Source organism: Notamacropus eugenii, chromosome 1 (assembly GCF_028372415.1).
Source record: "Notamacropus eugenii isolate mMacEug1 chromosome 1, mMacEug1.pri_v2, whole genome shotgun sequence".
In the NCBI taxonomy this organism is placed as follows: domain Eukaryota; kingdom Metazoa; phylum Chordata; class Mammalia; order Diprotodontia; family Macropodidae; genus Notamacropus; species Notamacropus eugenii.
The window spans coordinates 269988821-270001324 of record NC_092872.1 but is presented as its reverse complement, the minus strand read 5'-3'; the positions used below and the strand labels follow the sequence as shown (position 1 = coordinate 270001324).

Here is a 12504-nt window from a genome sequence, read left to right as displayed (position 1 = left end):
GGATCTCATTAGCAGAGGGCTTAATTTTTTGATAACATTTTCCCACAATTACATGTTAAAATAATTTTTAGCATTTTTTAAAGTTTTGAATTCCAAATTTTATCTTTCCCTCCCCTAAACCCTCCCTGAGACAGTAAGCATTCCAATATAGGCTATACATGTGCAATTACATAAAATGTTTCCATATTAGTCCTTTGCAGAAAAAGACATGAATTTTTTAAAAAATGAATGAAAGGGAAGGAAGGAAGGAAGGAAGGAAAGATGCTTGTCTGTTATCAGACAATTCATTCTTTCCCTGGAGGCAGATAGCATGCTTCATCATGAGTGCTTTGTAATTGTCTTGGATCACTGTATTGCTGAGAATAGCTAAGTCATTCTTTGTACAATATTGCTGTTACTATGTACAACATTCTCCTGGTGAGCAGAGGGTTCAACATTAATGGCTACATCTAAGTTTCCCCTTCTTTAAGGCATCTCTCTGTATCTTCATATCTCCACTCCCCTAACTTCCCTGACTGCTTTCATTTTATTCCCTTTCATGAACTTTATGATCCAACCACACTGGTATGCTTAGTTGTCCTCTCATCTGACACTTCATCTATCATCTCCTTGCCTTTGCACTGGCTTATCCCAATACCTGGAATGTTTTACTTTGTCACCTCCACCTTTTAGCATAGTGTCTTCCTTTAAGCCTTTCCCACTCCTCCCACCAGCTGCTAATGCCTTCCCCTCTGACATTATCTTTCGATGACTGTATATTTCTGGTTAATAAATAAATAAAAAGGTCTCACCCTCAGAACATAAAATCCTCAAGAGTCTTTTCTACCTTTCTTAACCTGCTACTGACCACTCTGCCTGGCACGGAGTAATTGCATATATACTGACTGAGCAACACAACCTCGCTTTCTCTGATAAAAAAGAGAGAACTCTAGTTGCTCGAACTATTGACTGACCCATCATCCTGTTTTCTTGACCTTCTCCAGGCTGAAAGAGCTGCTTTTTTCTTGTTTGCCTATGTTCACACTGTGAGCTAGTGTGTGGCCCAGACACTTTATTTTGGGAAGGACACTGACCAACTGAAAAGTAATTCAAGGAGAGTAATCAGACAGTTGAAGGGCCTAGGGCTCATGCCTGTGAGGATCAGATGAAGGAACTGGGGACATTTAGTCCAGAGGGCAACAGAGTCAAGGAGCACATGAATGATCAACCCTCACTCAAGGAAAGAAGAATTAGACCAGTGGACAGTTTCCCAGTGGACAGAAGCAGAGCACAAAGGGGAGGAATTTCAAAGAGGTTTATTTAGGTTTAATGTGAGGAAAAATTTCCTAGCAATTAGAGCTAGCCCAAAGTGGACCCTGAGAGGTCATTGAACACCTTTATGTAGAAGTAAGTGATAATTTTTCAGCTATATTGTGTTGAGTGGTGAAAGGGAAGTCTCTTCATTTATGGGTTGGACTAAAAGCCCCCCAGGACCCTTCCAAATCTGAAATTCTATCATTCTATTCAATATTGAAAAATGGACTCATACACCCACATGTAGCCTAGGGATGGTCACATTTCCCTTTAACTACTTCTGGCTCATTTCTTTATTCTTTATTCCTCATCTCTGCCAGGGTTTTAGTGGAGGGCAGTTAAGCATTCCAACAAAATCCAGTTCTGATATGTCATCCTCGTGTGGGGGTGACCTGGATCAAAAGCTATACTAGCCAGAATGCAGGCCCTAACAGGTCCTACTAATCCAGAAAAACTTCAATGACAGGTCTAGCAACAGGCTGTGTGTCTAACACCCATGAACCTACCGGGTTAAGATCAGAGACACCCAGGCTGTGGGTAAGCTGTCAGGTGGTGATTATTTTAGGCCACAGCAACTCATAAAACCTTCAACAAAAGTGTGGAGCTCCCCAAGATCTATGTCAGTCCCCTCCCCAGTGAAATCTAGCCCTTTTGAAGTAAGCTTTATCCCTCAACCTCAGCTGCGTGGCCTAAATCCAAACCTGCCCTGGTCAAAACAAACCTAAGATTTCCCATAGCTTAATTTTAATTTGACAGGCTTTCAGATGATCCCACTTTTGAAGCCTGCCTTCAGTTTTCCTTGCTAAAATGTAAGGCAAAACAGGGAGAGAGAGAGAGAGAGAGAGAGAGAGAGAGAGAGAGAGAGAGAGAGAGAGAGAGAGAGAGAGAGAGAGGAAGAGAGAGGTAGAGAGAGAGGAGGGAGGAAAGAAAGGAAGGAAGGAAGGAAAGAAGACATTATTTCAGTAAATTACAACTTGATCAGTCCTTAATCTTTCTTTAAATACATCTATTTATCTATCACCACAGTCTTTTAACTGGTCTTTTCACAGCCATTCTCTTCCCTGTTGAATTCATCCTTCACAGAGATGCCAAATCCATAGTCCTAAAGCATAGGTCTGAATTCTGACTCCAGGCTTCCCAGTCTTGATTGCCCATACATATGTGAACTCATGGATTTTGAAAGTTAGAGGGGATCCATCCAACCCATACGTGACTCTTACTTAACTTTACTCCCTGTCTGAAAACCTCCAATGAGCAGTAATCCATCAAGTCTCAAGGTGGCCCATTTCAGTTTGGGCTAACCAGGTGTTAGGAAGTTTTATCTTGACATCAAGACTTTATCTCTGAGACTTGCCCTCATTGCCTCTAGTTCTGCTCTGTGGGACCAAACAGAAAAAATCTAATCTCTCTTCGAGAGAATCACCCTTTAAACACCTGAAGACACCATCACACCCTTCCTATCAATTATTCTCCAGGTTGCAAACATTCCTAGTTCCTTCTACTGCTCCCCTCACAACATGAACAAAGAAAATGACGTTTGAGTTGTGTGATCCATTTATTAGCCAACATCTGCCCAGCAGTTTTCCACTGAATAGACTCTTCCAACCAAACATTGAACTCCTCAAGCTTGATTCTCCATCTGCTGCCTCCATGCTTTGGCCACCTCTGTCCCCTTCTTTCCTCACTGTGCCTTGGACTGCATATCCTTCTTACCTCCTCCTTTTAGAATGCCTAGCTACTTTCCAGTTTCAACTCCTGGACCATCACCTATGGAAAGTCTTTTCTGATGCCCTTAGGACTCCCTCCCCATCCTCCTCAAGTTATCGTGTATTCATTCATCTTGTTTCTTTCATCTGATCCTCACAACAACCCTGTGAGGAATAGGTGCTATTATTATCCCCAATTTACAGATGAGTAAACTGAAGTAGGCAGAGATTAAGATGACCTGCCCAGGGTCATGCAGCTAGTAAGAGTCTGAAGTCAGATTCAAACTTAGATTTTTCTGATTCCAGGCCTGGCACTCTATCCACTGCACCACCTAGATGCCCCTTCATTGAATCATTTTAATCGTTCCCTCCACCACAACAAGAGAACTAGGAGTTCCCTTGGTATTAGGGGAGAGAAAAAGCAGTTGGCACATAACACTGCCTTGAGCAAAAAAGAGCTGATGTTATCAATAATCCAAATCTCTATCATGCTTAGTCACTTCCATAGAAAAGGTATTTGTAATGGAGGGACAATCATAAGAGTACCCATGAACAGGAAACTCTTGAGCAACAGTGAGTTACTCACACATTTAGATTTATAATCACAAATTTAATTCTAAAAGGGACGTTAGGGAACATTTACTCCATCCCTTCCCCCGCCCATTTTACAAGGAGGAAACTGAAGCTCTGGAAATAGATAATTTGCCTACAATATGCCATGAGGTATAGTTTCAAGTATCCAGATGTTTTCCATAGTATAGACTAGGGTCTCTGAACCTGAACTTGAAAGAGGGGAAATATACACGTACATACATATATGCACATTTGCATACATATACATACTGTGTATATAGTTATATTCATGCATGTACATCTATGTATATGTGTGTACATGTGTTGTGTACATATGTGTGTACACATATGTATATATTCTACACTTTTTTCCCAGGGGCATGCTTGAACCAAGCTAGTACAAGCTCAGAAGCCTCAGTTGTTCAGTGTGAACATTCACACCTCGGAAATTCTCAAATGCTACACAGCAGGGTTTGATTTATCATCCTGTTATTGTAAAGGTTAGGAAAGTGATAGCGAAGGTGCAAAAAATGCAGATTGAACTTTATGATTAGTATATCTACCTGCCGAGAGCTGCTTGTTAAACATTTACCAGCAAACGGTTGTCTACATTTCAGTGTGGTTGATTTTCTGTCATCCCATACAGTTTATTTTATGCATTAAAAAACATGATTGTGAGAAAGGGTCCATAGGCTTCTCCAGGCTGCCTAAGGAGTCCATGATACAAAAAAGGTGAAGAATGCCTGGTGTAGACCAGATATCTAGATGGCTGGCTCTTGTACTCACTTTAGGATGACATTCCCACAAATGCTGATTTATCAGAAAGTCACCCAGAAGTGCTTTAAGGTAACTGCAGATTAAGAGAGAACAAAGGACCATGTTTTATGATAGTCACATGAAAAAGCCAATAAAAACTTTCACTTCAGCTCAGAGGAATAAAAGTAAAGCAAATTTTATCTGTTTGTGTAATTAAAGGAAAAGGACTGGTCTAGGAAAGCATTTCTCCTCACCACTCTCAGAAAGCTCACCAAAGGGAGAGTGGAACCTGTCTGCAGAGCAAGGAATGGATATGAAGAAAACAGCATTTTAACCATGCCAGTTGTCAGCGGTTACACTTTACCAACTCCCTCATCTCCTCTCCAGTGAACACTACAGTGACCCACTTACCATTTTCTGTATAATGGCAGATGCCATTTCCTATCTCAGTACATTTGCTCAGGGTGAGCACCCATGACTGAAATACAATCCCTCCACCCTATTGCCTCTTGGATATCCCTGTTGTAGGTCAGCATGTCAGGAAGCTTTGGCATTCTTCCTTTCGTGTTTACCCGGGGTGGGTGGGGTATGGGGTGGATAAGAGAGCAGGTGACAAAATTTTCAGCATCTAGGCTAGTGGTCTACCAAGCTAATAATAACAAACAATGACTGAAAACATCTAAAAAATGGCAGCTAGCATCTATGTACTTCTTTAATGTGTTCAAAAAACTTTACAAACATTATCTCATTTGAAGTTTACAACTCTAGATTGGAGTGAATTAGCTGTAAATATCTTTTCATAATAATAGCTAACATTTATATATCACCTACTATGTGCCAGGCACTGTGCAAAGTGCTCTACAAATATGATCTCATTTGATCCTCACCACAATCCTGGGAGATACAGGTGCTGTTATTATTCCTACTTTACAGATGAGAAAACTGAGGGCTTTTCTAATACTTTATCCACTGAGCTACCTAACTGCCTAGATATTAGCTTTTATTAATCATTATTATTTTATTATTACTCATTCTTTTTGATAATGGATGGCTCTCTGTAGAAGGGAGAGAGGAGGGATATATTTAGAAATGAAGCTGAGATAAAAAATGACAATATCCATATCTATCTATCTATCTGTTTTTTAATTGATCCACATACATTCACACAGACACACACAATAAAAAAAAATGGCATTTGATCTGTACATGGTTGAAGCCCCTGGGTGGGGATGAGGTCTCTTACCAACAATAGCTCCATATGAAAAAAACAGAAAATAGAGGTTTGGGGCATAGGCACTGATCATGAGGCCCCCGGCCACCATGAAACCACTGAAGATCGTGACAGCTCTTGCACCAAAGGATTCCACACAGAGGCTGCAGATAGGGCCTAAAAACAAAATGAAACAAAACAGTAAGTTCAACAGAAAGTTGACTCCCCTTCCCCAGCCTCAAAGAACATATAATTTAGGAAATAAAAAGTTCCACATTCCTATGGGATCTTAGGATCATCCATGAGGAGCAGGAAAAGGTTGCTGAGATCATCTGTTTTCTCGCCCCTCCTGCTTCCCACATAGAGCAACTTTTGCTCCCTGCAAGAGGTATACAGTAGGTGCTCACTAAATATTTCTTGGTTATTTTGGAAGAAGAAGCGTTCTGGGCTGACTGATTAGTTGCAGAGAAGGTATTGGTACCGCCTACATTGGTAGAGAGTTCCGTGAAACAATGAAATCATAGGAAAGAGGGAACAGTCTCATTCTGCTTGGCGCTGGAGGAAGAAACAGGAGCTATGGGGTTTAAGTTACAAAGAAGTAAACTGAGGGTTGAGGTCAAGAAAACTTTCCTACCAGTTCCAAAGTGGGAGGTGCTGGATCACCACTAGACTGCTTATTTTTGGAGTTCAGACCACCCCTTCTCAAGCAGAGATGCTTTTGAGGGTATTTCTACAAAGGAACAAGATTGACTAATCCCATGTTTTTTCAAGCTAAGGGATCTTAGGAATCATCTTGTTCAGCCCTCATAGTTTATAGATGAGGAAACTGTGGCCTAAAGAGACAAAGGGAGTGAAGCCACAGGGCTGGGATTTGAACCCAGGCTCCCAATGGAATAGACTTTCCATTACTCATCTCTCCTCTTTGGGTCCCCTGCCAATGCTGGGATTCTGGGATTTAAATGGAACCAAAAATGTGCATGTAGGTGACACTGATATGGGCCATGTTTCAAGGAGGCATGAAACAGTGGAAAAGAGTGATTCTGATGGAACCAGAGGTCCTGCCTTCTCACCCCAGCTTTGCCACTGACCACTATGTTAAGCAAGGCATTCACTTCTCTTGCCTCAGTTTCCTCATTTGCAAAATGAAGTGATTGGATGTCCCTTCCAGCTCTTATCTTTGGCATTATCTACCACCTACAAGGGAAGCAGATAAATGGGACTAGTTGGAGGAGGTGTAATGGAAAAAGAAAGAATTTCTCCAACCATCTCTAACTTACAGGCTGGTAGGTGGTACAGTGGAGAGAGCGTGGGATTCGGCATCAGGATAGACCTCAGCTCAAATTGCCTCAGAAATTTACTGGCTAAGTGATCCTGGTCAATTCACTTAACCTCTCTCTGCCTCAGTTTCTCTATCTGAAAAATGAGAGGATTGGATTTGAAGGCCTTTTCAGTCTTTTCCAGAGATGAAATTAATAATATTAACAATTACTACTATATAATATAATATATACTACATAGCACATATTAAACAATAACCATAACAAAAGTGTTCAGACAGAGATGGAGTCAAAGGGCACATACTAAGATTCACATCTTTCTGGACAATGTGCAGATCCTGAGATTTCTAGGTCTTGTTTGAACCATATGTAACCAAAGAGCAACCTGGCATTTTTATAAAGTACTTCCTATCTCAGGGATCTGTGATTTTATCCCACAAATATCTTTTCCACCAGGGCAGGATGCATCCACAATGCTTTAGTCTAGGCATCCTCAACCTCTTCTGTGTCCTGGATTTCTTTGCTAGGTTAGGGAAGCCTATGGCCCTTTCTCAAAATAATGTTTTTTAAAATCATAATTGAAGGAAATGTTAAATTTCAGCTAGAGGTTAGTAAAAAATAAGGATGTGATCTTTTTTTCCATCCAAGTCCCCCAAAATCTATCCACAGCCTCTCCTCCAAGATGGTGGCAGTTTGTAGACCACAGGTTAAGAGTGCCTGCCATAGGAGATGGTTTTTGTGATTTGATGCCACTGAAAAATTCATCAGTCAGTAGATAAGCTTGAAATGAACCCCTTGTACTTACAAAAGCTGAACAAACACAAAGTCATCCCTTGCCTGGCCCATGCCTGAAGCCTTTCAATCTTGGCAAAAGCTACCAGAACTTGAGCATAGCATTCGAGGCTCTGGGTCCCTTTCCCACCAAAATGAAGCATCTGAAGAGGACTTTTGTGAATCTCACATATTTCTATGACATACACAAGGAAAAAATTATTGCTGGATTGACATAAAAGCCAGCTACCCAATGAAGAGCAGACCATTAAACAACCCTGACAACACAAACAGCAGCAAATACCCAGCAATGGTCCAATAAGAAATGCACTTTTTATTTGTACTTCTGATCTCATTGAGGCCTAATTTATCTGTAGATCCTCAAGTTTCTGTCATCATTTCAGGCCAGAGCTTATAAATCCAATGGTACAATCAGCGTTTGTTCTTCATCATGATCTAGGAGCCATTAGGACAATGAAATATCATTACTCAAATGATAGAAAATCTTGGAATTCTCAGGCTTAAAGGAGAAGTACAAATCTGGCCTGTAACAAATGTAAAATCCATAAGGTTATAAACCTCTAAATAAATACTGAGCAGGAAAGTTCACTCCTAAAGACAGCTTGTAAATACTTTATTATGTTTAGGATGCTATCTCCCCATTATTGGACCATAACCTCCTTGAGGACAGCAATTGATGCTACTTCTTTTTTGGAACACAGTAAGGGCTTAATAAATGCTGATTTTGTTCATTCATTCCTTTCCTTCAGTGACAGCTGAAGGGGGCCTTAGATATCACAAAAGTTCAGAGTCTCAAGATTGAAAGGAACCCAGGGACAATCTAGTCTAACAAGAACCATCCTCTAAAGCAATCATCCGGATTGCTCAGACTTCAAATAAGGAGGAGCCTACCATGCCCTAAAACAGCATTTTAATAGCTCTAATTATCCAAGATTTTCCTAACATCCAAGCTTCTCTCCTCTATTCGTAGCTCTGCCTTGGGGGACCAAATAAAACAATTCTTGACCCTCTTCCAAATGCCTGAAGCTGGATGTTTAATCACGATCTCTCCCTGTCCTCCCCCCAAGTCTTTTCTTCTCCATTTTAAATGTTTCATTTCCTTAAACTCAGTCTCCTCTGGCTTAGCCGAAAGGTCTTCACCATTACAGCTGTCATCTTCTTGACACTCTCCAGCTTCTGAAAGTCTTCTCTAAAATGATTCAGGCACCCAGTTGGGAACATGGTACTCTAGATGGGATCTGACTCGGGTACAGTATAGTGGCATGGACTCTCTCTAAATGCTAATTCATGCTCACGATAACCTAGGGGAAGAAATGGGATCACAGACTTAGAGCCACAAGGGACCTTAGAGGTCATCCAACCATCTAATTTGATCCTTTTCAGTTAGATTATGAAGAAATTACTGTCTGATTATATCATTTGTTAGACCATACATGTGATTCAGTGTGGCAGGCAATTCTAAGATTATAAATTAATTAGGAATTGCCAGTCTGCATATTAAATGGAGTTTCTACACCAGAAGTTCCCTAGACTAATTAAATCATAGGCCACCCACCTCAAGCCACCTCTAGCTGGATCTTTACCCAGAACTTTCCCAAGGAGCCCTTACACCAGCACTATTTGGACGATATGTTTCCCTGTCTCAAAGTCTCTCCCCACTGGAATCCATTGGCTGCCAAAGGGGTGTTCCTAATTAGCAGGTCATCCTTTACATGCCATCCCCTCACATATTAAACTCCAATGGCTCCCTACTGTCTCCAGGATCAGATGTTTGACTTTGAAAGCCCTTCACCACCTGAATTCTTCCTACTTTTCCAATCTTCTCATGATCTGCTCCCCCTGCAAATACTTTATATTTCAGATAGACTTGCTATTGTCCATCTCCTGACTCCATGTCCTTGCACTGGCCACTTGCCCTTCATGCCTTGAATATTCCTCCTTCTACTTCTTGACTCCCTTTTCAAGACTCAGCTCAAATCCCACCATCTATAAGAGGTTTGTATGAGTTCCTTCCCTCTGAGGTTACCTTCCTTTTGACCTATAAATCTTGTATGTACCTAGCTTTTGATGTGTTGTTTTCCCATTATAATGTGAGTTCTCTGAAAGCAGGGACTTGAGTTTTGCCTTTCTGTACCTCTCCAGCACTTAGCTCAATCCTTGGCACATAGCTAGTGCTTAATAAGTGCTTGTTAGCTGACTGACTAATCAAAGGTCTAGATCAAAAAATAAAAAAAAGGGAGGGGACCAAGGAAATTCTTTGAAATTGATGAAAATGTTAGAAAGGAGTAAAAAATAATCATCTAGAGAGAAGAACCTTGCCAAACACCAAGATTTTTAACTTACTACCTACCCATGTTCATACTGCAATCTCCTACACTAGTTGGTGGGAAAAGCTCCAGAAGTGTTATTCGTAAAGTCTTTCCCAAACAACCTTGATTCTGTAAAGATTGCTCATCCACATTTTTGTGATTCATTGGCAGACCACAATACATCAGTACTCTTTTGGGGTCTGCTGTGAGTTGACTGATCATTCAGTTCTGTTTCTGGGGACTACTTAGATTCTGCAAAACCTCACAGACTAAATAGAGCCACAGTGAGGAAAACAACAAGCTTGAGGTACACCAGCCATGAGCACTGAAATACAACCTACAAAATGTGACCATGCTTTTTGTAACCAAAGGTAGATGACAAATTTTCTCTTTCTCCTGATGCAGATAAGGAAGTTAGGGAAGGTCAAAGGGGTTGGGACTGAAAGGTAGGAGAGAAGAAGCAGGTGATTCTACTAGGTCTTTTGCCCTGGGACAGTGATCTCCAGATCTTAAATATCACCTCATCCAATCCCCTTATTTGACAGATGAGGAAGATGAGGTCCAGAGGATAGAAAAGACTTTCCCTAAGTCATCCACTTAGTAAGAAGTGAAAACAGCTTTAGTGTCTCCTCCAATGCTTTTCCCACAAGACTGCAAGACCAATCTGATAGACAGGCCAGGACTGATGACGGCAATGTTAGGTCACAGTCCAAACTATTCTATAATCGTTCTGTTAATGAGTGATACAGACATAGCTCCAAGGGTGTGGCTGTAGAGCTAGTTGGAGGATTAAAAGAGGCAGGATTCTGAATGATATTATATCATAATGATATTTATGCCATGGAGAAAATTTAACAACTTGTAAACCAGGTAAGCTTGGCAGTCACTTTTCAGACAAAAAAAGTAAAATCTTTACTGGGTTTTCAAGAACGACTTCTTTCCCAAAAGCATCTTGGCCAAGTTGGCTGGAGAGTTAGATCCAGAGCAAGAACAGTCTCTGGACACAAAGCCCACCTCAAATGCATCCTACTTTTGTGACTAAAGGCAAGTCCCTCAGTTTTCTCAACCGTTAAATGGGGACAATAAAATCTGAAGTTCCTATTTCTCAAGGTTGTTGCAAGGCTAAGATGAGATCATGACCATGAAGTGCGAGGCAAATGTAAAAGCCCTATGCAAATGTTAGGCAACTTCAGGAAACTGGGGAGACTTGGAAGAATGGATTTCTTAGGAGAAAACATGAAGTATCAGTACATGCCTGTAGTATTTCAGAATAATCTTGGAAGGCAAGACTTAGTATGGAATGGGTTGATTGAGGATTGATTATTTAAAAAAAAAAAAGACTTCACATATTAGACAATTGTGGAAATGCAGTCAGAGGAAGGGAAGGGGAGGGAACAAGTCACCTCACCCCTCAATTTCACAGAGCCCCACAGAGGTGATAGGACTTGCTTACATGGGTATGTAGATAGCAGATAGTACTAGGGTAGTAGATAGCAGAATTGGGGATTTGAACCCAGTTCCTCTGACCTTAATTTTAGTGTCCTGTCCCCTTCACCAAGTTGTTGTTTTATTCTAGGTAAGGTGATTTGACTCATTGTGGTACAGCTGAATCCATGGTAAACATAATTGGCATGGAATGGGAGACAGGGGAGGGCAAGAGCTGTTTTGTTCTTGCCTCTGTTTCCCCAGTTCACACAGTGACTGGCACAGAGTAGTAACTGCTTACTAAATGCCTGGTGAATTGAACTGAATGTCCTGTGTCCAAACCACTGAACCTTAGCAAAGTAACCAGCTGTAAGAACATCCTAGTATAAATGCTGGATGCACAGAATGATCCTGTGCTATGGACCACACACACTGGATGGCAGTATAGATCATACCATGTTCTACTTCCACCCCTTGCCCTGTCTCCTACCCTACATGATTTGAACAAGGATGCCTCTATGAGATGATCCTAGAATCAAAAGATCACAGATGTGGAGTGAGAACAGACCTTGGAGATTATCGTGCCCAACACCCTCCTTCTACAGAGAAGAGAACAGAGGCCTCAGAAGGGGAAGGAGACTTGCCCAAGGTAGAAAGTGGAAGAGTCACAATTTGAACTCAGATCTTCAGACTTCAAATCAAAGGTCACTAATGAAACTTAATACCAGATTCTTCAATTCTCTTTGCATGACAAGGTATTTACTTAGAGCTACTTACTTAAAATCAAGCCAACTCCATTGGCAAGGGATCCAACCCAGGCTGTCTTTCCTTTTCCTTCATGGAAAATATTCAGCCACTCGATGTATAAGACTCCAACAGCCAATGGGGACCCATAGCACAGAAACTGAGTAAGGAAGGAAGCGATGACAATCACCCAGCCCCATCCACCATCTGGGGGCTTTTTGGATTCCATCTTCAAGTGAAACCAGGAAGTGGTTCAGTGGCAGGTCCTAAGCAAAAATGAAAACACAAAGGAAAAGGACATTTAGAATTTGGTTTAGGCTACGTCCACGGCATTAAGCTACTCTCTTGTTCATTCATTCATTCATTCAACACCAGGCATGAAAAGACAAAAGGAAAAAGAGCCCATGCTTGCCCTCAAG

At 41.2% G+C, this 12504-nt stretch overlaps 1 protein-coding gene across 5 annotated transcripts in view; it reads right to left on the bottom strand.

Annotated features, from left to right (window-relative positions):
- The window catches only part of SLC16A9 (solute carrier family 16 member 9), a 58807-nt gene that overhangs the window by 26625 nt on the left and 19678 nt on the right, over nucleotides 1-12504 (bottom strand). For 4 of the 5 annotated variants that reach the window (XR_011971625.1, XR_011971626.1, XM_072628898.1 and 1 more), the window contains exons 2-3: nucleotides 12119-12351; nucleotides 5572-5715 (exon numbers count right to left, since the gene is read on the bottom strand). Coding sequence is in view for 3 of the 5 variants with exons in the window: in XM_072628898.1 (XP_072484999.1) it covers nucleotides 5572-5715; nucleotides 12119-12314 (340 nt within the window). In the remaining 2 variants the exon portion in view is untranslated. Of the gene's footprint in view, nucleotides 1-5571; nucleotides 5716-6815; nucleotides 6952-12118; nucleotides 12352-12504 lie in introns of those variants that run through there. The other variant, XM_072628900.1, reaches the window with a different exon arrangement.